General features: G+C 41.2%; 1 protein-coding gene across 1 annotated transcript in view; it reads right to left on the reverse strand.

The window, feature by feature from the left end:
* The window catches only part of shisa8b (shisa family member 8b), a 33,750-nt gene that overhangs the window by 2,563 nt on the left and 5,653 nt on the right, over nucleotides 1-25,534 (reverse strand). The window contains exons 3-4 of the mRNA XM_069155358.1: nucleotides 18,332-18,456; nucleotides 3,573-3,686 (exon numbers count right to left, since the gene is read on the reverse strand). Of these exons, the coding sequence (XP_069011459.1) occupies nucleotides 3,573-3,686; nucleotides 18,332-18,456 (239 nt within the window). The remainder of the gene's footprint in view (nucleotides 1-3,572; nucleotides 3,687-18,331; nucleotides 18,457-25,534) is intronic.

Genomic DNA, 25,534 nt, shown 5'->3' on the forward strand with positions numbered 1-25,534 from the left:
TTGCACCACTGTAATTTGGAAGAAATCAGAGTTCTCCTTTAACAATTAGGCCAGTAGAGCAAACGCATGCTATATTTGGCCTGCTTAAACTTGTTTATATTTTTGAGTCATTTCCAATTTGTCACAGTCTGATGCAGTTGTGAGTCACATCCAGAAGCAAAATGAACTGTCAATGTACAAACCGAGAGTCGGAGACACAATCTGTCGTGTTGAGAACACTGATGACTGAGTCACACTTAATCCACGACGCTTTTATCTTCGAACCTCCTGGCTCCGACCTGTCGGCGACGTCACCTTCTTTCTGTCCTCAAAATGATGTTTTCGAGACTTTTTAAAAGGGAGCAACTTTTATGCAACACTTTGCTCTCCTTACAAATGGAAACACTTTTGCTTGATTTATGTGTACAATATAGGACCAATAGTTGATGGTGGCTGATTAGAGGAAAAGAAACAACCAAGTGAAGGTTGAGTAAAGGTAAAAATCGAAATGTTAACGGAAAGACTGCCATGATATGATAGTATAGAAAGCAAGCTGACTGTCAAAATAAGAGCAGAAAACCAGTGCTTATTAGGAAGGTTGGTGTGAGACATCAGAAATGCATTCCCCTACTACAAGGTAAATTCAACTTTCTTGTTCAGAACATTCAGAAAATATAATTTAAAATGATTGGAGAGATAATGTATAGCGAGAGAGAAGGAAGGTCAGGATGAGACGGAGGGCTTGAAGAAGATCAAAGGGGAAAGCTGTTGATTTAAGTATTTCCATTTGGCTTATGCCCTCAAGGTCAATGAATACTAGTAGTTATTCCTCTTCTGTATAAGACACGGCAAGGCAGAGAACGAAGGGAGAAAGAACCGAAGAGTGCAATGGAGATGATGGAGGTAAAGGTATGTGTGTCAGGGTGAGGGGACGCAGCAGTGAGGGTTTATAAATACCCTCGCCCAAAGTCTGGACTGTTCCTGTGTGTGTGTGTGTGTGTGTGTGTGTGTGTGTGTGTGTGTGTGTGTGTGTCATAGGCAAGCATGAATGTCACAGAGTTATTTAAATAAACCAAACTGTGAGGTCATTGCCGCTAGCTTCCTGGCTACATGAACGTAACTAGTCTCTGAGTGTGCCTTCATCATTTTTTTGTCTGAAAATCTTTTTATTTTTTTTTTTATTTTTTTTTTTTATGTGATCACTTACACATGTGATCGTGCACATGTGAAACATGTATTTTGCTAAACGGTAACATGGTTTTGGAACATTTTCATGGTGTAATGTGTGAAGCCCATGTGAAAACCTTTCCACATACTTTCCTCATGCTATCATATGTTGTGACATGTGGTAAACATGTGTCATACATGTGATCACGTGTGGAAAACATTGGAAACTTGTGTTTTTTCTGTAAGGGATGTTTGCACACTATGCAGTTACGTCATAGAGCCTCAGTGAGATTGAAGAGTCACATCTTTTTTCAAGTAAAAGAGAGCTAAAGTGTTCATCAGCTCCAACTTCAGCTGGAAATATTAGCATATCAAGCTTTAACTCGTTTAATACCTGCAAACTAGCCTTGTCTTTACCTCACTACTATTTCTTAAAGTTCCAAGTTACAGTAGAAAAACCTAAGTATCCTAAAATGAACCTAAAATGTTCCATTTGTCATTTGACCCAAGAGAATTGATGGTTGCATGAAACATGCAATGAAGCCTGAGTCTTGTTATCATTGTAAACTGCCATCTACAATTGGAAAGATAATCATAGTTACAAATATAAAATCTACCTTGACAAGCAGTTTTGCCTTTGGCTGACCGGTAGAGGTTAGTTTGGTTGTAATGGGGTGCCTGGGGGTTGGATGTAGTTCTGTACACTGTCACACCTCCCATTCAAGGACAACAACACGTGTGTGTGACTTTTGCCGACATGAAACGTTCTGTACCGTCACCTGGTAAAAGCCCTACGGCCTCCTTTCATGGCTGTAGTAGTTTTGCGGTTAACGTCACAAATCTCTTACGAAATCACATCTGCATGCATCATGAAAGTGCAGTGACTGAACATTAGAAAGCTAAAAGTGATTACATGGGTCAATTCAGGAAAGTTGTTTATTAGGAAATAATCAGATTTGTGTTCATTTGTGATTCTGCAAATAATGTTTTGGTCCTGTGTTGCACTTCAGTTCACTCAAAGGTTTATTGGTAATCAGTGCGGTGGGGTATTCACGATGTCCACCGTTGCCCGGGCCTTTTGTTGCACCTGCAAACCTCCCTTGGCGGAGGCTGTGGCGGGCAGGGCAAGACAGACGTTGCGGTCAATAACACCCCAAGTCTGGGCCTTGCTCTTGACCAGACGATTCTGTGTCCCTCGCCACCTCCTCCTTAGCGATGCACTCCCAGAGGTCTACTCTAAGGGTTGACAAACTTTACTTTGGTGTGAGGGTGAAAGCCAGTGTGGGGTCCCTGTCCAATGACACATGGTCCTGGCCTTTGCGCTGGTCACTCTCTGTGCCCCTCGGAGGTAGGAGAGTGGAACTGGGGGATTGAATGTCTGCGAGTTGCTACCGACATTTCAACTTTTTCTCCAGGTTTCCCTCCATTAAATCAGTCTTAACGTTTGAAGAATTGCATTCGTAAAACAGCCAATAGAAACGCCCTCTCTCCGAAATGACCCACAATTGGTCTAAAGTCTCCGTTTCAGACCAGATGTTCTAAAGGCCAAGAGGAAGTGCAGAAGATCTCCTGAAATACATTATGCTGAAAGGTTACCATTAAATTGTTGCCCAATGACGCTGCCCAGCCAGCTTTAACAGAGTAGTACTTTGGAGTTTGGGACAACTATGAATCATAATCATCTTGTGCCGTCACTAACCCAGTTTTCATTCCATTGTGTGAATTTTTGAGGGCACTACAGTAGTCCACATATTTTACAGGTAGCAAAAAGAGTGGGTTCAGGCTAATCTCTTAAACATCACTGAAATAAGCCAATATAAAGATGCTTCAACTAATACTTCTTGGGATATTTGTGTACAACTTAGCTGCCTAAACATTTCTTGTAAAGGTGAAAACTATATGCTTTATTTACTCTTAGAAATACCCAAACATATAGAAATCAAATAAAAATGTCCTAGTTTTTAAAATCAGGGACAAAGGAGGGTACGTTCAGTGGTCACATAGATTCCATCATGTCTGCCCCAATAGTTTCTTCCTGTCTGGGAGCTGTGCAACATGAAATACATGTATTTTAGAGCTCCGTCCTTGGCAATGACCTGTGCTGTCTGGTTAGACTAAAATATTTCTGCGCAGCAACATTAGCTTTAATGAAATCATAGTTTTGACAATAATTACAACAAAGAACGCTTTCAGTACAATAACTCCGACATGAAAAATAACACTTCCCTCCACTAGTCTGTAGGACGAGGAAGCACGGTGTTGTAGATCAGCTCTCTGTTTGCCAAGAGGCAGAAGAGACCCTCATCAGTTGACAGCTCCTGTACTTCCATCGTACTTTACTGGAAAGGTTACTGTGTCAGTTAGTGTCAGCGTCATTTTATGTGTGTGTTGGTGTGTGTGTGTGTGTGTGTGTGTGTCCGACTTACCGACAGCTTTGAGGGAGGTATATTTGTTTAGTCCCGCTGTGCTGTGGTTGCTATGCGGGTGTGGAAGCCCTTGTCCGAACGGCCCGTAAGCAGAGTTATTCAGATGGTATTGTTCTGAAAAGAGACAGACAAAAAAAAGTCAGTATCTCGATAAAAGTGAGAGCAACACACTTGTAGAAAGTGTCACACAACATTTTGAATCCAGAGTCCAGCGTGGGCTTCCAGACCTACAGTTAATGATAGCTTTTATCAGCCTTTACCCCAACCCCAGTGTTTCAAAGGTGATGTGACCAGTTTCTATAAACAGACTGAATACATTTAAAAAAAGAAATGCAGGCTTTGGACCATGAAGCAGATATATGCTGTGGGGCCTGACACTTTTCTCCAGTACCTTCCACTCTGTGCGGTCTGTAAACACCCTGTCACCTTCATGTACCCTTAGCGTACAGTGCACACAACACAACACATGTGGCAGCTTCATTATAACATGCCTCCAGACCAATATCCACAACCCCAACAGTATGCTGTTGGTTCCTTTCTGCCTAAAATTCGTTGTGTGCCAGCGGATTTGTTGTAATTTGATCATGCACATGTTTGTTTTAGGGGAAAAAGACCAAAATAAACTGAAATAATAAAAGGTATCAAAACACAGGACCCCTCTAAAAGACAGGACCTAAAAATCAGGTTATAATGCATGCGTTGCCTTAAGGCCTTTATCTTTTCAATTCAAATTTTAGTGGTTGATATTCATAAACCAACGTAGCGGATCTCTGCCTTTGGGGGTTTGTAGTGGTCGCTGGCTTGGCCTGACCGGTAAGGCTATATTGCAAAGACACTGTTCAGTTCATCCAACGAGCTCTTCATTTAAAGATGCCTTGAACGGAGCCAAAACAACAGTACAACAGCACAAAACAAGGGGCTGCATTGGTGGAGGGTGTTGCTTCGTGTAATGGCGAGTCATAAAATATAATCCAGACAGTCCAGTTTACAGAATTTAAACCTTTTCAGATGCCAAATTCAGTAATCATGTCGGTTATCACAGCCGTAGCTGGTCTATCTTTCATTGTCACAATCGCAAGGAAATAGAAATACTAGGCTCACTCTTAAAAAGTAATTCACTAGGGATGTGAGCTTGCGTGTATTTGGTGACCAAACGGAGCGCTCGCTGGATGATGTCGCGGCCTCAGGGGTATGACGCACCAAACCGAAGCAACGGGCCGCCGAAAAGCTGCTGGGCTGTCATTAAGCTGACGATTATACAGGGACATCAGAGATTTCACTCATTTAGTGCAGTTTCTCCTTCTTTTGGCCTCCAGCTTTTCTCTAATTTTGCACTTGCAAAAGACCACATGCTGGCAGCACCAGCGCACAGCAAAGCAAACCTCATAATACCAGTTGTACCATGAGAATCAATTTAAACAGTGTGTTTACAGTCCAGTGAAAATGTTTGGCTGATTTACCGATACGATTGACGATCATGGATCACTTTGTATTATCGTATAAAACACTGATTAGGTATTTTTCCGTCCTGCATGTGAAGATGAGTGCACATGTTGGCCTTTGTCGTTCTTTGTGTTTTTAAGATCTACTTATTTTTCTTCATCAAAAAAGCTTCACTGGTCTGATGATGTGGTTTGGGATTGTTGTCCTAACCCCAAAGGCACAGAAGGTATGAGGGGACACAAGGTGGAAGAGTTTCACTTGGCCTTTGACAAAAACAAAGCTGACCTCCAAGCAATGTCACAGAAAGCTCAAAGGGAGGAATGTGTGTGGTCGAACTACCCAGTATCATACATAACCATGTATTAAACCCATCAGTGCCCTGTGGAGGATATCGTGTCAGTGTCACGTTTTGTCTTGATAAGGTGTGATAAGTAAGATGCCCTCAGTTTAGGCTCCAAAAATGATGGTTTGGGTTAAATGTAGGATGGTTGCAATTTTGACACTTGGTTCGGAAAAGATCATTGTTTGAATTCAAAAAAGTAATTTGATGTAACGTTATTTACATCCTATAACCATAATAAATACATTATGATACATCAATAATTTACCTGCATGACTTAAAGGAAATCCACAGTGACTTGTGCTTTCTTACAAACTCTAACACCGTTCTGCTGCGTTAAAGTCCTGTGTTTGTTCTGTTCAACGACCGCCGTCAAACAAACAAAACTTTGTTTGAGGCCTAATATCTAATCAATAATGGGAATTTTTTTCAGATGGATTCAAATGAGTGACTTGAGCGAATGACACCATAATGACTTATATGACTTCGCATTTCATGAGAAGTTGAATGGGAGTATATGGAGCCAGAACCTTTTTAGAGTTACGTCCACTTTTATATACAGTCTTTGCTCCCTACACAGACCTCGTCACTTTTTGTACTTTGTCACATGACCTCCTTCTTTGACCTTGATTATACACACGCATGTACTTTTCCGGCGATGCAAGACGTGACTTTGACACAGTATCCTCTAGTGGACTGACGGTTCACTACAGGCATTAGCGTGATACCAGGGCGTGTAGAAAGATCACATGACGGCTGGATTAACGCGAGTTAAAAAGTGTCGCCCTTTTACCTTGAGGCTGGTGACTTTGGGTGCGACAGTGGTCCCGTCCCTGACGGCCAGCCCGCCCGACGCTAAATGAGCTGAGGTTAATGAACAATGGAACAAACTGGGAGTAAGAGAGTAAAGCCCTGGCTATTAGCATTAATGAAGTCCACTGATGCAGCTAGTGCACTTGATGTGAGCCCCTGGGATGGATGGACACACATGCAGCACTCACGAAAGTTCTCACACACACACACACACACACACACACACACACACACACACACACACACACACACACACACACACACACACAAACAACATGCTCTATAAGGTCATTTGGAGGAAAGGAACAAAATTGGTGGTATTTAGCGTTTTAACATCATCAGGTGTGGTTGTGTTTGTTGGTGTGCTTATTGACAGATCTTTTGGCTGAATGAAACAGTAAAGCATATTGATGAACTCGGCAATCTGATTTATCGTGCGCAAATCAAGTCTGTGCATGTGTGCGCATAAGTAGACAGTGTGTCACAGTAAAAAAAAGCACAGCATCAAAGACAGAAGATTTCATCACATCTGTGACTGTCGGTGCACAGATACATGTTAAGATGTATACACAGCACAGCCTGTGAATACTAATACACACGCACGCACACACACACACACACACACACACACACACACACACACACACACACACACACACACACACACACACACACACACACACACACATTTATAGGCTACATGAAAGAGGCACACAGAGAGAGAGAGAGAGAGCGAGAGAGGATGGCAGGATGTTCTGGTGGAATAAATTTGAAAATTATGCTGAAGCCAGAGGGGTGGAGAAATGTCAAGAGTTAGTCTATACGGTAACAACATTTACACGTACAACTCTGATCCTCTACCTTAGTCACTGCACACACACACACACACACACACACACACACACACACACACACACACACACACACACACACACACACACACACACACACACACACACAGTAATCAGTGTGCTGTAGTTTAAGCTGATTAGCTTCTGAGATGTTCCCCATATTGTGATATACATTGTGTGTGTGTGTAGGTGTGTGTCTGTGTGTGCACAGTGGTGCTGACCCCTCAGCATGTGCCAGATTAGTGGATTATGAGGAAAAAGTTAGTTTTTGTAATGTCCTCATCATAATCACGATTACGATCGCCTTCATCTTTGTTTTCCTCGTGAGGCTGTCAGAGCAGTAAATGACCAACAGATCACAGCTCTGGTTCTGGCTGCTCTTCATACATTATTTTACTGTGGACACTGGTGGTAAAATAACCAGTTGTCCTCTGGGGATGTTTATATTTCATGTCACTTTTCTTCACATCCTTTGTCCCAGTTGTCCCTGTTTCTTCCTCTCCAGTGTTTTTGGTTTCTGTAACTATGATAAACTACAAAAAGAGGTCAATGTCGTATAGTTTTGTGGGCGAGCATATAAAGTAGCTCTACTCCACGGGGTGTAATGCTTTTTGTTGAAGTGCGTGTCACAGGCATGTTCCTGAGCAGACATTACATTACTGTGATACTGGGCTGATATTTCCATTGCTTTAATTTAATAAATTCAACAAGATAATTCTGATGTTTTCAGTGGCTGTTCCACTTGACATTTTGGTGTCGTTAGCTAAAGTCACTCCTTATTAATTTTCAGCCAGTCCATCTGAAAATAATCCCGTCATTAATTAGAAGATAAGCCTCAAAATGCTGTGTTTTTGTGGGCCTGTCTGTTTGATTGACAGGCCTGTGGTGCAGTCAGGTTTCTGCTATCAGTGGGCAGGACATAATATTGTCAGGTTTCCAATCAAATTGAGTCAGATTGACCGTACCTCCAAATATGGTCACTTTCTGGACCAACTGGATTAGGAAATATTTTTATATTTCCTCACTTGGAGAAAAAAAAAAGTGGTGGAGCGTCATTCCGATGTCTGCCATGCGTTCACATTGACCGATGTAGAAATACAAACATTAATGAGTGCTTGGCCAAAACCTCTTTTAGGATACAAGAATTCAGCGGTTGTGTAATGGACTAAGTAACTGTGTGTGTCTGTCTGTGTGTGTGAAAGCCAATACATAAAACACTAACGGAGGGAATTAGGAGAGGTTCTGGTTTGGGGTTGTGGATGTTAAAACTCCAGCACAGTTGCACATATTAATTTCTCCATTTAGCACCACCGAGTACATTTTTGGCGTCTGGATCTTTTAAGTGCAGAACAAGAGGGCAGGAACGCTGCTTAATGAGTTATGCAAGATCCTTTCTCTCTCGGTGGGAACGATGAAGGTGTACAGCGGCAAGGCTTCCTGTTTCATCTGTTTAAATGATGCAGGAGGGTGGAAACAAGCCGTCACAACTGAGGTGTGTAAATTAGGAACACTAGGTGTGACCGGGGGGAAAGAGTGAGAAAATCCTTCTCATTTTTATAGAAAGTACCTGTGAAAATACCCCTCATTTACATGTAACTGTGAATTCAATGAAACTCTAGAGTCAAAAGTTTGATGGGAAGACCGATACACTGCTCATATCTGCATGCTTTGGATCTAGATGAGAGGCTCTTAGATGGTCTCGCCTCAGGACCCATATTTCCCTTAGTCATTCAGTCTTGACCCACATTTTTTACATCTTTAAGCCATTTTACAGTAAAATAGTGCAGTAACGCACAATGCCTTCATGCACCGTTAAAAACATGAAATACACACCAAAAACAGGGGGAAAAAAACAAACCAACTTGAGCTAAAAATCCCCATTAAATAAAAGATTATCTTAAAAAAAAAAAAAATCGCATCTGTTTTTCAAACATGTCACGCTCATCAAGTTTAAAGACTATATTAAACTGTGTAAAACTAAAGGGCAGATTTATCAAATCCTAAACCTGTTTACAAATGCAGGAATGAGAGCTAACTGCTGATGTGACGATGTTACTTTTGGTTGTCATGCCAATGCAAACGGCTACTGCACACCTGCCAGGCCATTGAAAACATGTTCTTTGAAATAAAAGTGCATTATCAGAAATTCTTTATACTATAAAATACTTTTTTCCCCTAATTTAATTTTTTCACACACCCAGAAGTGGTTATGACCCAACATTTAGCTCATCTTAACCAAAACAGCTAGTGTTGCTCTAATCACCGGGCTTTCCTTAATCTCTACACAAAAAAGAACATGTAAAAGTGGCATTTGGTGTTTTTTGTGGCTATTTTCCAGCCTGAACTATAAACACAGACTGGCTTACTTCATTACTCGTACATGAAATACTTCAGCTGATTGATTGACTTTGCTGCATGAAAGACGTCAGTCTGGGCGATGGCATAAATCGGACGTCTGTGAAACAGTCTGACCTACTTTGCGAGGTGCCACTACAACAATCAATTAGTAATTAGTAAAAGTGTAACGATATGTTTGTATGGACACAGACGACGATGCCTATTTTCTTTTTTACTCTAAACACAAACAATCAAACAATAAGTACCGACATTTTTTTTTATCCCATTCTTTGCCATTTTCCATAGAGATACAAATTTATGCACATTTTACAAACTAATGAGGAAATTTAAACACCTACAGCAGGAAAACATAGTTAGAAGTTATAGTTAAGTTTGGTCGTTCACGGTAGAAAGTCTTAATTCTTTTACTGAATGTCTGAGTTTGAGTGTTTGTTAGACTGTATATACTGTAAAAGTGGATGCAACTTCCGGGTCTGAAAAGCGAAGCCCTTGCAAAAGTGTCATTAAGTGCAATTAAAACAGGCCGCTGAAAGGGCCACTACGGGTTGACTATAAAAAGCTAAATTTCTTCCACAAGTCTTCATGGTGTCACTATCTAAATTCAGTACTTCTGATCAGAGTTCTGGTGATCCTTATGAAAACAATTCTCACAAATCATGAATTAGAAATAAGGCATCAAAAAGCAGCATAATTAGAGGTGTGTTTGGTTTGATTGACAGGCTTGTGGTTTCCGCTATAAGTGGACGGGGCGTACTGTCTTTGGGTCTCAGTCACAACGGGTCAGATTCACCGCTCGTTTCTAACCAGCTCGTCCAAATATGGTCACTTCTGGTTCCCCAAAAATTATAATGACAGCTTTAATCCATTTCATTCTACTTCTTTTATTTGGATTAATTTTTAGTTTCTAAATCGGTGTCAAAAAAACCCTTTTAAAACCTTTTAATTTTAGTCTACCTTCAGTAAACTGCCTTAAGATTAAAATCTACTTGAAAACAATTACACATTGATTTTATAGGCTGAAATAACTGATCCTGATAATTGAGCATTTCCTGTTTTATAACAATTCTGATATTTGGACATTCCAGCTCGTCTAGCTGGTTAGCTGAGTTTTAGCTCCCAGAAGTGATAATTATGCAGCGAAAAGATGCAAAACATTCAGATGAGATTCATTTTGAAGGCTTCCGATGACATGAGATTCATTCTCCCCCACACACACTCGCACATATGTCTATAGCATCTGCCTGCTGTTTGCGCTGATGTCCTATTGTGAGTGTTCATGACCATGAACTATAGTTTGTAGATTATGCGGTGTGTGTTTTTGTGTATAAACGTGCATCTCTGAGTGTCTGTTTGTGTGAAGCACGACACACAAAGGGAGTCTTAAGTGCCGGTGGGGGGAGCGATAAAGGACAGAGTGCATTTCATGGCATCTGTCATCACCACGACGAAATACGAACATCTCCGCGTGTCTGTGCGATGGTCTGCGAGATGGTAAAGAACAAGACTTCAGTGCTGGAGAATGAGGCGAGAAGGCCGAGTGAGTCTGTCAACAGAACGATCGTACGTGAAAGTCGGTGTGCATCATCTTTTACTGCAGTCAAACACAACCCACAAACTTTCCAGTCCTCACTCCGCGCGGTGTGCTGACTTGGTTGTACACGTGTTTTTTGTCAGAATAATCAACATGACATGAGCGGGAGGGAGGAACAGATTCTTAACGCGATCATTAATTTACAGGAATAAGTAGTTTGCCTCTTATGACCCCAGGGAAGAGTTGAGAGTGCAGGAAAACATTTTGGAGGAGACAAGCACTCAAAGCAACTCTTCTGACAGCTGGGGTAGGACGAGAAAAAAAAAATAAAACCACAACGCGAGAGAAGAAAAGGTGAAATTTGTGTTGCGAAGAGTGATTTGTTACTGGGTCATACTACTTCTGCAGTCGTCTTTGATAAATAGGTCAACGCTTTTTGCTTCGAGCTTTCTCTACACAGTGACTCATGTTTGTTGGGAGACTTTTGGACCGAATATTTGCCTCCTGTTCTCGGTGAACATCGGGCGGTGATAGCTCATGTAAATCTCAAAATATGTGACTTTAAAGATTTGTGACTTTTTGACATTTGGATCCTTTAAAGTCACAGTGAAACAGAAGTCGGAGCTTCTCTAGCCTCAGTAATGTGACATAGTTCACTATGAAACAGAATATGTTAGTTACCAGAGGGATTTAAATGAAGGGGTGAAGAGGAAAACCTCCACATACAAGTTCTTCCCTGGTGTGAGGAGGAAGATTAGGATGAAATTAATAATTGAAACTTTGGAAGTCTAAAAAAAAAATGCTTGCCAGCTGAAAGCCACACGCCTCCTACTCTGCTAGCTAAGGGTTAAATGTGCTTTTACACTAAACATCCTGAAGAGTAGAGAAGAGTCACAAAGTTGGCAAACTGACTCAGTCACACTTGTTACACTAAGCTAAGCTGTGGACAACAAAACGTATTTCAGCTTTAAAAAAAAAAAATCAAAGATCACTTCAAGTGTACGTAGAGTGACCAAATCCCAACAAACCACAAAGAAGGGGCAAAGAGTATGTTCGTGTGGGACACGATGCTCAGACGTAGGCTTTAAAGTTTGATGAAGACTGAACAAATATATTCATTTTGATTATTTTCATTGTTACATCCATCTATGGTCTCTTCAAAGTCACCAGACTCCTTTGACAAAAGCAGCAATTTTACATTTGCACAACACATGAACTGCAGTTCTGCTGCTGCTTTGAGAAGTTAGTTTACTTCTGTCATTGTGTGACTTTAGTGTTCTATAGTCTCTCCTGGCATTGATTAAACTCATCTTTGTACATTAAAATTACATATTTAGAGGGGGTTTTTTCCCCAAGAAAAAAAAAAAAATCCCTTAATTAAGACAATTGTGCTGATGTCCATCGTCACAGTTAAGTGGAGTTCTCAGGTCTCTGTCCTTGGACCTGCATCCTTTCTATAGTGACGGAGAAAAGGCTTAACAGCTCACAATGACCTGACTGAGTGTTAAATCACTTTTGCTTTGGGAGTAATAGGCACATTCAGTACTTTGGAAAGTAAGCAAGGAAACTAAACCTCCTCCTGCCGGGTGCTGTTGTCTGTAAAATGTTCTGTTACTGTGTTTAATAATTCACCAACTTTGAAAAATGCTTTGTTGTAAATTTGTATGTGTTCAAAAGCTGTGACTTTTGATTCTCTTTTGAACCTTATTAAACCATTTTGATCTGGAAGTGCCCTGATGAGAAGAGATTCAGATTTGGGTATTTGGATGCAACTCTTTATCTAAGCTTCTTTAATCCAAACACAATCGGGGTGTTTTAACTCGTTAAAGATTTAAAACAATAAAGTCGCACAAACAAACCAATCAATCAAAGGAGCGGTAGCAACTTCTGCGTTCTGCAAAGTAAAATTCCTGGCTTCGTCAAAGGAGCCTGGTGGCTTTGAAGAGAGAGACATAATGGCTTCAGTTCCCCAACTGAAAGAGTTGTCTGACTGCAAAGCAGTGAAAATATTCTAAAAACAGTGTACCTTATATTAAGATTGGCTTTTTTTTTTAATGTGTATTATATTGATTTGCTTCCATGGCAGTACCGCTGCCTCCATCTCCAAACTTGAGGACATGTCCACCCCCATCTACTGCAAGTAAAACCCTCTCGATGGACACCTCATACAACCCCACAAAAAGACAAATTATCCCTTTAATATTAGCCACCACTAACTATTGGTCAGACCACATATAGCTGCAGAACCCCGAGCGTTCTGAATTAGGCAAAAGGGTTTTTACTGCTTCTGAATTCAACATCTCGTTTGTTAGAGGAAGATCTCGTAGTTTCTTTGTTGAAATGTCACGTTGTCTCATTTTAAAAGCAAACTGTCAGCCGCAGACTAAATGCCATCAGTCCTTTTAACACCACTCCAGTCAGTTCAAACCCGTTTAATCACTCTGTGTGTAATGAGCACTACTTTTTCCAAAGGCCCGTCTGCCATCTTGTCTACAATGGAAAAACCAATACTGTTCATCTGTTTTCTGCCCGGACAATCTATGCGGCGTTCCACTTTGTCCCGCGGCTCAATCAGGAAACACTTTGCATTGCATTTACATACACATTGTGTGCCGGCTTTAATTCGACATCTTGACAGCCTTAAAAATAAAACAACCACAAATATACTCTCGCTACTGATGCGCGAGTTCAGACAGGGGTGAAGAGAGGATGAAGATCTGGGACACAGCGAGGTGATTCATGATGAGATGCGCTGATGTGTCGACCCTCAAATGTCAGGCTGTGAGTTTGCTTAAAACCATTTTGTGACCAAATAAAACAAAAAGACATTTGTGGACGGCGTTCAGGTGATGTGTTAGACAACAGCCTTGAGGCCAAGTTCTCATTTCTCATATCATTTCTTTCTTTTCAATCGATAACTGTGTTTTCGGACCGGGGATGGATCTTGATTTTTGAATATTCATATAGTCCATAGAATATTAAAAAAAAAAAAAATCGATTAGTATATTTGTCAATCGTCCTCCCTTATTTCCCCTGTTTGTACCAGCACCTAGTTGTATTACATTACTCCCACCAGAAGGTTACAGTATTGCTTGAAAAATCTGTTTGCCAACTGCCATTAAACAACATAAAAGAGAAGAAAAACAGTGATGGTTAATAATCAAATCGTTCCAAACGAATATCGAAATGTATTTTTACTTGAAATGCCCATCTCCAGTTCGCACTAGATGCATTGAGGAATTCTGTAATGGCGTTCGTGTTCATGTGAACTTCAACTGTAGAACTTCCACAGACTCAGACTGTAAGGAAGTTAAGTTTGGGCTTCATGACTCTTCTTAAGACTTCATTCGTACGAGCACACAGCTTTGCTCTGAATGTGTCTCCACATCAGTGTTTTAATGCAGGTGGAGCATGAGGGAACACATATTGGGGGAACAGAGTTCGACACAAGACTAGCTTCGCTAATAATAGACTATAATAGTCGGCGGGTGCAAAACTTCTAAGCCACATTGATCTATTTGGACAACAAACTGCTTCCAGTGATGAAGGTACGGGACAAAAACTTCCTCGAGCGTGCACCTACAAAGAGAGTGTGGAAATTGTGGTCTGCAGTGTTTTCACATCATCTTTTAGTATCGGCTCTGCTTGCTTGGAACCTCGACACTAAAATATTACCAGGTACCAGATACCATCCACAGACTGTGGAAAATAAAAAATAAAATGAGTAGAGCCGAGCCGAGCCGTCTACCGTGGAATCTTCAGTGTGGAGAGTACTGTACATGGTGTGTGTGCGTTTTATTTTGACAAGTAATAACCCGTTGTTCGACGATGACATGACTGCAGATTTTTCTTTTCCTAAGCAAGCATTACCAATAGCTCATTTCAGCCCACTTTCAATCAGTCAGCAGATATCAGTTACTGAGATCAGCTGATCCGTCTTATTATTTATGATTTGATAACTGCAGGGCTGAGAAGTTCTCAGGAATCTGTAAAACATGGACCGGCTTCAATGGTTCCCAACTGACCAGTCAACTACGCTGCTCTCATACTTTTCTTATTCACTCCATCATAGATGACTGATTTCACATGCACTTTTCTTTTCGTGCTGCAGCGCAGGCCGTCTGACGCAACTTTGAGACGAAGTAATACGGCAGCTGCCCGTCAAACATCTGTTTCCCTCTTGTTTAGTGTTAATTTCAGCCGGTCAATTTGTTGCCCTTTTCAAGTGCACGTAATCGATGAAATTAATCAAAGTGTCCGCCACATACTGTATGTCAGGGTGTGAATATAGAAGCTTCAGGGAGCCTCTCGTATCAAACAGTCCATCTCTCTCCTCGTGTTCACGTACAGCCGAACACCAGTGCATACTAATCCCTACACATGCAGGCCCACATGCACGGTCAGTCGCTCTTATGCACCAAACAAAACAGTCCAGACATGAAAAATATAACGGCACTCCTGCTCTGCCTCTCCACTCGGAGCAGCGTGTACCTGGTTGAAACCAGCGTTTGAAGCAGACTTCTGGATCTGGATAGAAATCGGAGGGAAAAGGCACATGTTGCCTGTAGGGGTTCAGCCTGCTTACATTTAAATACTAATTAAGCTGTGTGCATGTTGTTTGTGTGTGTGTGTGTGTGTGTGTGTGTGTGTGTGTGTGTGTGTGTGTGTGTGTGTGTGTGTGTGTATTGCACAAGTGTTGCACGTGCAACAAGCATGTGTTCTACTTACAGATGGAGATGCGCTATTGTTTGGTGTCTCACTTTGTCCTCTTCCCAAAATAAGCCTCACCACCCAGTGCCAGTAATGAGCACCAGCAACACAGTCTCACGTTGGTTCACGGCGCAAAACATACATTCACACTAACAGCTCTCCAAACGTGAGATCCCTACGTTTTTATTGGCCTCCTCTGTTGGCCTGTGTAGATGTCACGTGACTGCCCATCACGGTCCGCTGGCGTCTCAGACAGATGCACAAGTCACCCCAGATTTAGACGATCGACGGAATATAAAAGTGCTCGTAGCTTCCGGCTCTGAAAAATTAGGCCGATGCAGAAGTGCCTCAAGCTGCCATACCGCAGAGTGTCTTCCTCTCCCTATTGAAATACTGTAATTCAAGCATTTGGCTTGCACGAGGTTTCACCAACATGTCCCCTCTGTGTTCATGCTGCGGGAATAAAGTCAACTGAAAACAGTCAGGTGGCAGTGAGGTGATCTGAAGGCTGGAGCGGTGGAACCGAGACTCTGAGCTCCCGTTGAAATAACAAAGCATAGAAATGTATTAAGACGCCCCAAACGAACGTTGTGACCTTGAAGAAGACGGTACTGAGTAACTCTGAACGGGAGATCATTTGTGAGATGAGGTGTGAGTGTGTGCGTCGTACAGGACAAGTTTGGAGCACTTACCAGTAAAAAGGGATAGAAAGATGCAAGTTGTGCGTGTTGCTCTATGTGATGTAAAAAGAAGTGATGAAAACATTCATAGAAAGTAACATTCAAAAGCCAATTCATTCTTACATTTATACTGTAGCGGCGTTCTGTCTCTGTTGTCCATTGTTAAGCCGCAAATGAGCTGCAGGCAGCGACTTCCTTTTGTTACGCGAATGACAGGAGATCTTTTAACTCTTTTCCTTTTATCTTTTATTTTACGCAGCAAAAAGTTAACTGAAAACACAAAATAATAAACTGTGTGACATGGTAGAAAAACTATGTGCTCCCGTGCCATAACGCAGCTCTCTGTTTGGCACCTGCTGCTGTCATGACGTCATTATATCACAAAAAAGATATATATATATTTTACATATGTTAGTTCTTGCACAATGAGCATAATTCAGAAATTAAATTACTAATATTCCCGAAACTCAAATTTAATAATACACTCGTGGCTCTTATATATACCAAAGTTCAGAAACACAGCAGAGACTCTCACACTGAGCCGAAAAGAAACAGGTGCTCATAAATTAGGTAAATAACATAAACACAATATTTTTGGCTGGACTGCAACAGCGGTGTCAGAGCTATAAACAAGTGTCTGTCACTGAGTGAGTGAGAGATCAAAGTTACCCCACTGGTCGGCTGAATACCGACTTTTCAAGTTAAAAGCATACAGAAAAAAAGCATGCACACGCTGTTAAATTTCAGCTGTTGTGATCGAGGTGTTTGTTGATTAATAAGTTGTTATTGTTCACATGACAGAAACATATTCAGCTGGTTTGGCTAGAGCTCAGCTATGTGAATAAATGTTATTAAACATGAGCAACTCTCAGACACTTTCATTTTGTCAAAGTAGTTCACAGAGGAAAAGAGGTTGGAGACTCCTGATTTATAGTGTCAGTTTACTCTTGGGTCTCCTGGTTTTAGAAAATCGTTGGGAAATGTATGTGAGAACTTCCCAGTGTGTGTGTGTGTGTGTGTGTGTGTGTGTGTGTGTGTGTGTGTGTGTGTGTGTGTGTGTGTGTGTGTGTGTGTGTGTGTGTCATCCCTGCGATGGACCGGCGACCTGTCTGTCTCAGAGCAGTGTGTGTTAGAAAAGCCTCCAGCCCTGCGACCTTGTACTGGATGAATGGATTGGTAATGGATGGCTTTCCGAACATAATTAGCAGTGCATGAATACTTTCCTTGATCCTCTGTGAATGTTTCAGCTTTAATTGCACAATCGGACCGAGTTATTTCATCACATGTGCCACCCTGCATATAACACTGTTCATTATGCAAATCCAGACATAAAGAAACAGATGCAAAATGTGTTTAAATTTATCTGCTGTGCAGAAGCTGCTTCAAAGGTCCCTCTAAAATTGTGCTCTAATTTTTTTATTTAAAATAGATTTAATATGGAAATGTGGTTAAAATTGACTTTACACACACGGACAAAAACACAAGTTCACTTTGAATGAACTTGTCCCTACTTTTACACCAGGAAGTAGACGTACCCCAGAAAGTTTAATCATTTCATCAGGAGCCAAAGTTTGGTTTCCCCAAAGTACAATTCATGGTAATCCTTCCGGCTCTTAACCGTGAACACTATTTTCGCTCTGCTTGTGCTGGGGAACCGATTTTTGTCATGGACTAATTTCTGATGCAGTGTTTTGGTGTTAGGAAGCCACGTAGACGCGTTGGGAAATAACTGTTCTGACACTCCTGCCACATATGAAATCATCACTCGGTTCCGTTCAGACAGCGGCTGTCCCAACATTTTCTCTTCTCCCACTAAACTTTGGATCCCCGTGAACTGATTAATCTTTCGAGGATTTTCTCCCCGGTTTGTTGAGCGTGCATCAAGACGTAGAGTCGGGATATCTGTCTCCTGCATTGCCCTCATTAGCTCTACCTGTGTATTGTGGATGTGTGTGTGTGTGTGTGTGTGTGTGTGTGTGTGTGTGTGTGTGTGTGTGTGTGTGTGTGCTTGCTCACTCTCTCTCTGCACTCACCACTCCTGCTGCGCAGCATCCTGGCTGAGATGCCGTTGGCTCTCCCTCCGCTGGGCGGACTGGCCGTGGCATTCTCCACTGAGCTCACTTCAGCTCCCTGCTGCTTCAGCAGGTCTGTCAGAGTCCTGCAGACCAACACACACACACACACACACACACACACACACACACACACACACACACACACACACATTAACACAACTCAGCATGTAATTTGATTTGATAAACCGAGTTACACTTTTATAAAACATTGGATTTTACCGCTTATCTGTGTAACTGCATTGCTCCGTGTAGTTTGTAGTGTTCTGAATGTGTAAATGATTGACCAAACGAACGAGGTGTAACGAGTGTAACACGATTAAGAAAAGATGTTAGTAATAGGACAAACATTTCATCCCTCGTTTGCTGCAGTGTTCACATGGACAAATATAAACTATGTTCTCTGTTCTCACCCATCCAGGCAACGAGCCAGAGATAGTGTAATGAAAAAGCTCGGAATAAAAACGAACCTCAACAATGGGATAATAACAAAACAGAATTTTCAACGGAAACTCAAAACAAACAGGAGCTTTTGGTTTACTGAGAAACTTGATCGCGGATCAGTCAAGACAAGGAGATGCATAAAACATGATTCATTATCATCCTTCAACTTGAAAATAAATGAAGAGATTTATTATTGACACTAGAGAAGTTGCACAGCTTGATTAAAAAAGAACACCACAGGTCACTAGTGAGATAGCAAACATCTGTTATTCTTACAGATGTGCATCTCTGCTCTCCTGAGAGGGCTTCCCCCAACAGCTGGAACGTCTACACACGCATCCACGAACAAACACATCCACCCAGTTCATTTACAGGACACCCCCATCTCGGGGGGAAATGTGTTTGCTGTGTGTGTGTGTGTGTGTGTGTGTGTGTGTGTGTGTGTGTGTGTTTTGTTAAATCTACAGGGGTGTAGTGCAGTTTGTTTAAAAACAACAGCGCACCTGCACGAGTGTGCACATGGACGTGCGCACGGTTAAATTGTGGCTTCGTTTCCAAGGTTGTGGAACCACTGAGGTGACAAAGTTTTCATACAACAGTCAATAATGTATATTTGTATCACTTTAATAAAATCAATAATGTAATCATGCTATTTCTAACAGTTGTTCTGGATTACTCATTTAAAGTGTTATCATCAAATGTAGTCAAAACAGGTTCCTGTTCCTGGTTTTTAATAATGCCACATCAGCAAAATCTGAGATTTGAATCCACCAAAAGCCATATGATGCTGCCTGTTGTTTTTACAAAGTCATCTATTTGCATTGTGACCCGAAATGTTGGAAGATTTTTGTTTTTGTTTTCATTATATCTACAAAATTTAACCAAAGAACTGTATTTTTATTTTTGTTTTGCATTTTTTACTGTGGGTTTTATGGTCAATCTTTTCAGTTTGTCAGTTTTTTTTAGTGGCTCATCTCCTTGCTGTGTGATTATATGTTTCGTTCAACGTGTCCTCTAGGACAGATTCCAGTCAGCTGTACGACTGCCGGCCTTTTAGCTGCATGACATATGTGCAATATGGTCTCATTTTGGACTCAGATCTTGATGTGTTTGCACACACACATCCCCGTTTACAGATGTATGTGCCAGGACTTTTTTTTTTTTTAAATTTTTTAATTATGAATCAGGTGAAGAAATACAGTACCTGACTACTTCACCACACACACACACACACACACACACACACACACACACACACACACACACACACACACACACACACACACACACACACACACACACACACACACACACTACTTTGAATATACACATTTCCGCTCCCTATGCATTTGCTGAATTTACACTATTGATGGTATTCACTCCCTTGATCAATAATTTAAACACTGGTGCTTCTGTTTTGCTAATGAAGCTCATGTGTTTAGCCCCCAGTACCACACACACACACACACACACACACACACACACACACACTCACACACACACTTATACATGCACAGGTACGTAAAACACACACATATGACCGACCCGACAGCGACAGCCAGCGGCAGCATGTTCACACCCAACCTGTCAAACAGAAAAGTGAGTCCCTTTGGCCACTTCTCTGTTGAAACTATCTGTAGGTGTGATGTTGAGCAACACCACCACAGATGCCAAGAAGTGGCTCCTGCAGGGGTCAATGTGTCCTTAACACTCTGTCATGGGCAAGAAATGTAAATGTAGTCTTTGATTTTGACACAGCGGTCTCAGGTAATTGTTATTTATCCTTTCTGAGGCTATTGCATGTAAATAAGGGAATTTAATCTTAGAATAGAAAGGTACCTGCAGTGGGAAGTGGTACTTGGGGAATTTGGTTCGGTACATCGTGCTACATGGTCTGAAAAGTTTGGGACATTTGACTTCAGTTACAACAAAAATAAAACCCTAAAAAAACAATCACACTTTAATGAGGTCGTTTAGTGTTGGAGTTCTCGTCTGAACACTTGAAACTGCTTGAACTGATTGAGTTAAACTCTATTTATGGGACCGGATTTCGCAACAGCAAATTATATTCATTCATTCAAATCAATTCAGAGCTTAATCTTATTGTGAATCCTTTCACACACACTGTGCATGTGTGTGTGTGTGTGTGTGTGTGTGTGTGTGTGTGTGTGTGTGTGTCTTTGTGAAAGTGCATATTAGATTATGATGTGAATTTTTCTGCTTTTCTTAACATTTGCAACCCACAACAAAAAGACTTAAACGCCCGCTGCTCCGCGAAGATTTAAATCACTTTCTCTCGTCTTCTCTCTTTAGTTTTTAATTCTTTTTCCTCTCCGTCTTCTCAGTCTCTCTCTACCTGCCCCCTCCTCAGCTAAACTCAGCCCTAAATCTGTCTCTTTCCCTTCTTCCTCCTCTTTAAACCGTACCGTTTGTCTTCCTCTCCTCCAGTCTCTCTCTGCTCCTCATCTCCTCTCTGACTCATTGCCGTGCGGCGCCTCGGGCCTCCGCGCACTCTTCTCTTGGCTCACCGCTTAAACAACTTGCTGATTTGGACTTTTAATCTGCAACAAAAAACGCACCTGTCTCCAGGCTGTGTGGTGTTTATGGAGCGCTGGCTGAGCTCCATGAGAGTTTTTGTGGATGCCTTTGAAAGAGTGAAAATGGCCGTGCAGCTGGTTAAAAGGTTAATACTTACAGGGTGGGCTGGATTGATAGAAAATGTGTGCTGTATAGTTGCAAATGAAGAAGTCTGAATCAATCATGACCGTGAATAAATAAATGCAGGTTTACAGTTCATGTGCTGCCAGTGACTACTGTTTGTCTTCCAAGTTGTTTCACTGACAGTAAGTTCATCTAGTTTTGTCAAAGTGGCATCAGTGAGTGCAGTTTTAATCTATTATCTTATCTGAGGAGTCCATGCTAGAGGTCTAAAGAGGATTTTAAAATCTTAACCGAACACAGACATATCGACAGATTTATTTCAGATTTTTAATATTTTACCACACTTTTGCCATTTATACTAAACAATTTCTAAGAAGTGATTCCAGGGACTTGAAATCTATTACTGTGCTGTGGGTTTCTAAGAAGGTTGGCAACACTTCCTGGTCAGCTCGCTTCTATTGGCTATTTTCACCTTCTGCTGTGTTCCCTCGCTGTTCGTTTCACAGGACATACTCGATATCTTGGAGACTACAATCCAGTCGGTAACATTAACATTACTGTACGTCTGTAAACCCCCTCGCAATAAATAACAAATGATTCATAGCGTCAAGCTGCCGCACTGAATCTGTACGAATGTCAAGTTACTGTAATCAGAACTTTTCTTGTTTGTAGTCTTTCAATTGCAAGAATTAACAGGATTTCAACCAATAGTTAAAGGTTTGATTGGTCAAACTGGACATGAATGATTGAAAAAAACATCCACACTTCCCTACATGAGATCATAGCATCTATGCTGTGAGTGCAGGTCTAGTCAAGCCTCAGCAGACCACCTTCCACTTCCTACTTTATTACCCTGACTCAAACTCCTCCGGCAGCTTTCACTGTGAAAGTTATTTCTTCTGAGTTCACAAACCTTAACAGCATACATATGCTGTTTATATATTCCAGGAGTAACCCTCAGCTCACCTTTCCCACGGCTCTTTATTACTATGTCATGTAAGAGTTTTGTGCCTGTGATCTGTGAGATCATCGGGTTCCTCCGTGCTTTCTCATCACATTACCGCCACGTTGAGATGAGACTTTACTAATGTCCTGTAACAATCAATTATTCCACCCAGATCAGGCAGATTAGGACGCACAGTGATTAGTTACCACTGATAATAACAAGAACTCACTATCTCTCTGCAGCAGGACTCCATTGACTGCTCTCATGTGTAATGCTCTGAATACAATAATAAACTCAGGAAGTACTATACAGCATACAGTCCACATGTCCTCTTAATGCATTAATGTACACATTATTGATCCTGTGACTGCATGTGGATACACTGTTGTAGATGCACCATCATTTGATGTCTGGCCTTCCGGTGGATTTATATCCAAATATTGGATTTTTTTTTTTTTTTCTGATAAAGATTTTTTTTTTTTTAAATTTTTTTACAGTTTATTTACACGTCAGACTGCGGCACTTACACATACTGACGGATGTATTGATAAGTGTGTTTCATCTCTGGCCTTTTCCCGAGGACAGCTGTTAACCTCTATCTGTTACACTCACAAATACACACAGGGCAACAGATCAGTGATCTCCCTCCACTGAACCCATCAGCCTGACTGACTCTTCCTGTCTTCTAATTTGTCTGCCGCCCGTTTTACTGTATACGTTCATCTGTCCGTCTAAAACCGCTTTCTAGCATTCTTCATATGATTTATCTATAAAAACACAACATTTAGATCATCCGTTGAAAAAGTAGAGCGACAGTGGCAGATATATAGCTCCGTGTCACAATCTCTTTATTTCCCCTCCGCTGTCAGTGCTCTCTTGTCACTCATCGCTCCAGCTTTTCATCAAAGGTACAGTTGAAACCAGCCTCGCTGTCACTGACGATTAGTGATAAAAAGTGACGTAATGACAAGTCACGTCTGAGACACACAAACTCACACAAAAGCCTGCACACAGAGATGAAGGTTGTTTTTTTTTTTGGTGCAGATACTTATGCTTTTAGATTTTTCTGCCATGTCTGCTCTATTGTCTCTGGCATTTTTTGTATTTTTTAGGAATTTTAGGCTTTTGAATGGCCTTTAAGTCTCTACCAATGAGATAGTGTGGATGGAGAGCCACTTGAGGTGCTAAAAATAATGTAGTCCCATATGACAATTTAGCAAACTAAATCTACTGATGAGGATCATGTGAAACAATAAAAAGCTCCAGAACAGCTACTAAATGAGTTTTGAGGTGGGATAATGTTTATCAAAAATAATGCTAGTTACAAATTTAGTCTGAAGTAAAGAGAGCAACTCAACCAATGAAGAAATTGCTGCTACAGTATGTCTGATAAATTTTGTAATAAAACTAATTTAATATGCAGGTTGACGTTCCTTTTAGTAAAGTTTATTTGTGCATCACATAAATGAAATCAGCTGTACTTTTTTTTTTGCCATTAGATAAGGCCTAAACACCACGGTGACATCTGACCATCATCCACTCAGCCCGTTAGACGTGCAGAGAGCTGTGATTGTAATATGCATGGAAAACCTACTTCTCAGCATCTAGTGCCTGCAGAGCATTTCAGATGTTCATAAAAGTAACGAGCAGCCAACATAATGTTTTGGTTATATTATTCAGCAGTTAGTATCTAAATCTTTCTATGCTAATAAGCTAACTTGTTCTGCCAAGTGATTTTTCTGCATTCAGCTGCCTTGAAACAGAGAAAACTCAGTTCTGGGGTAAATTAAAACTTTCCAAGTAGCTTATAGTTCTCAGAGTTTTTTTTTTTTTTGTGGCTGGTTTTCACGTTTATTTGAATCTGGAGACAGATGGCCCATTAGAAGTATGGGAGTAGGATGAAATGAGCTCACTGTGTGTGTGATGCTCCCATCTACTCCAGTTTTGACTGATATGAGCTCGACTCTGACCGACAACATTTTCATATCCGCATAAACTATTTCGAACACCCTAAAATTTTGAGATGCCCCCCCCCTCGAGACCCGACAGACAAACAGCTGCATACCTTTTTCAGCATCGTCACCCTGATAAACAGACCAAGCGCAAAGACAAACACAGAACCAGCGCACAACCAAACCCTTGAAGTCAGTGGGCGCTGACCCACATTTAAGTGTGTGTGGGCCCAGCGAAGCCTGGCAGGACTGAAGAGGAGAGAGGAAGGTAAAGCAGCTGCAGGGTGGAAATTGTCACATCTGATACAGCCAGGAATCTGTCAGCTTACATGTCCTTTCACTTTTGGGAGGAATTGCGGCAAGTGGTGACGCAGGCCCATACATGTGCGCACTTGAACACATTCACTCGCAGGCATACATGCATGCAGACGTACTCGCACACTCACATTGGTGACAGGTGAGAGGTGATGGAGAGTGACAGCTCCACCCTCGGGGTGATCAGAAGGCAGGATGGATGAGGAGGGAGGGGAGAGCCATGAAAGTGGAGCAGAGGGGGAGAAAACTTCACTGAAAACGTCTTTTCTTTCCAACTCTTAGTGCAAAAGTTGTTTCTCACATATACTGGGTATTTATGGATCACAGTGGTGTGATTTGGTTCCTGCCTGGAGTCTGTCTTTTCCTCTCTCCTAAGACCTTTATAAGTCACAGTGAAACGATAGCGACAGTACACAGCTGGAATGATGCTCATGCGTATTTCCAACATGTGTACATCAGAGTTGGTTGTGTCAGCAGCAGGAACGATGTCTGGAAAATCAATGAATTAACACTTTACTACATTTTACAATATGGTTTTGCATTGATTTCACTGTAGAGTGTTTTTCCCCTGCAGGTTATTACAGTATGTTATAGAGGAAGCAGATAGCTGAGTCTGTTATTCATGCTATTCTATTTTATAACTTTGGTTTTACTGTTTTTAGTACACCATCAAGAGAGTTTTAAAGCTCTATCAAAAAGAGGTGTAAGTTGTACTGAAAGATCTACTAACATAAGTGTTGTCTAACAACCAAATATTTCTCCTATTAATGCTTATTATTGATGTATTTGGCATTTATCAACCATTTATGAAGCAGTTAAACTCAACTAAAACAAACCTTTACTTAT

Source organism: Embiotoca jacksoni, unplaced genomic scaffold (genome assembly GCF_022577435.1).
Source record: "Embiotoca jacksoni isolate LCO1_2020_lvr unplaced genomic scaffold, fEmbJac1.0.p SCAF_20, whole genome shotgun sequence".
NCBI lineage: Eukaryota > Metazoa > Chordata > Actinopteri > Embiotocidae > Embiotoca > Embiotoca jacksoni.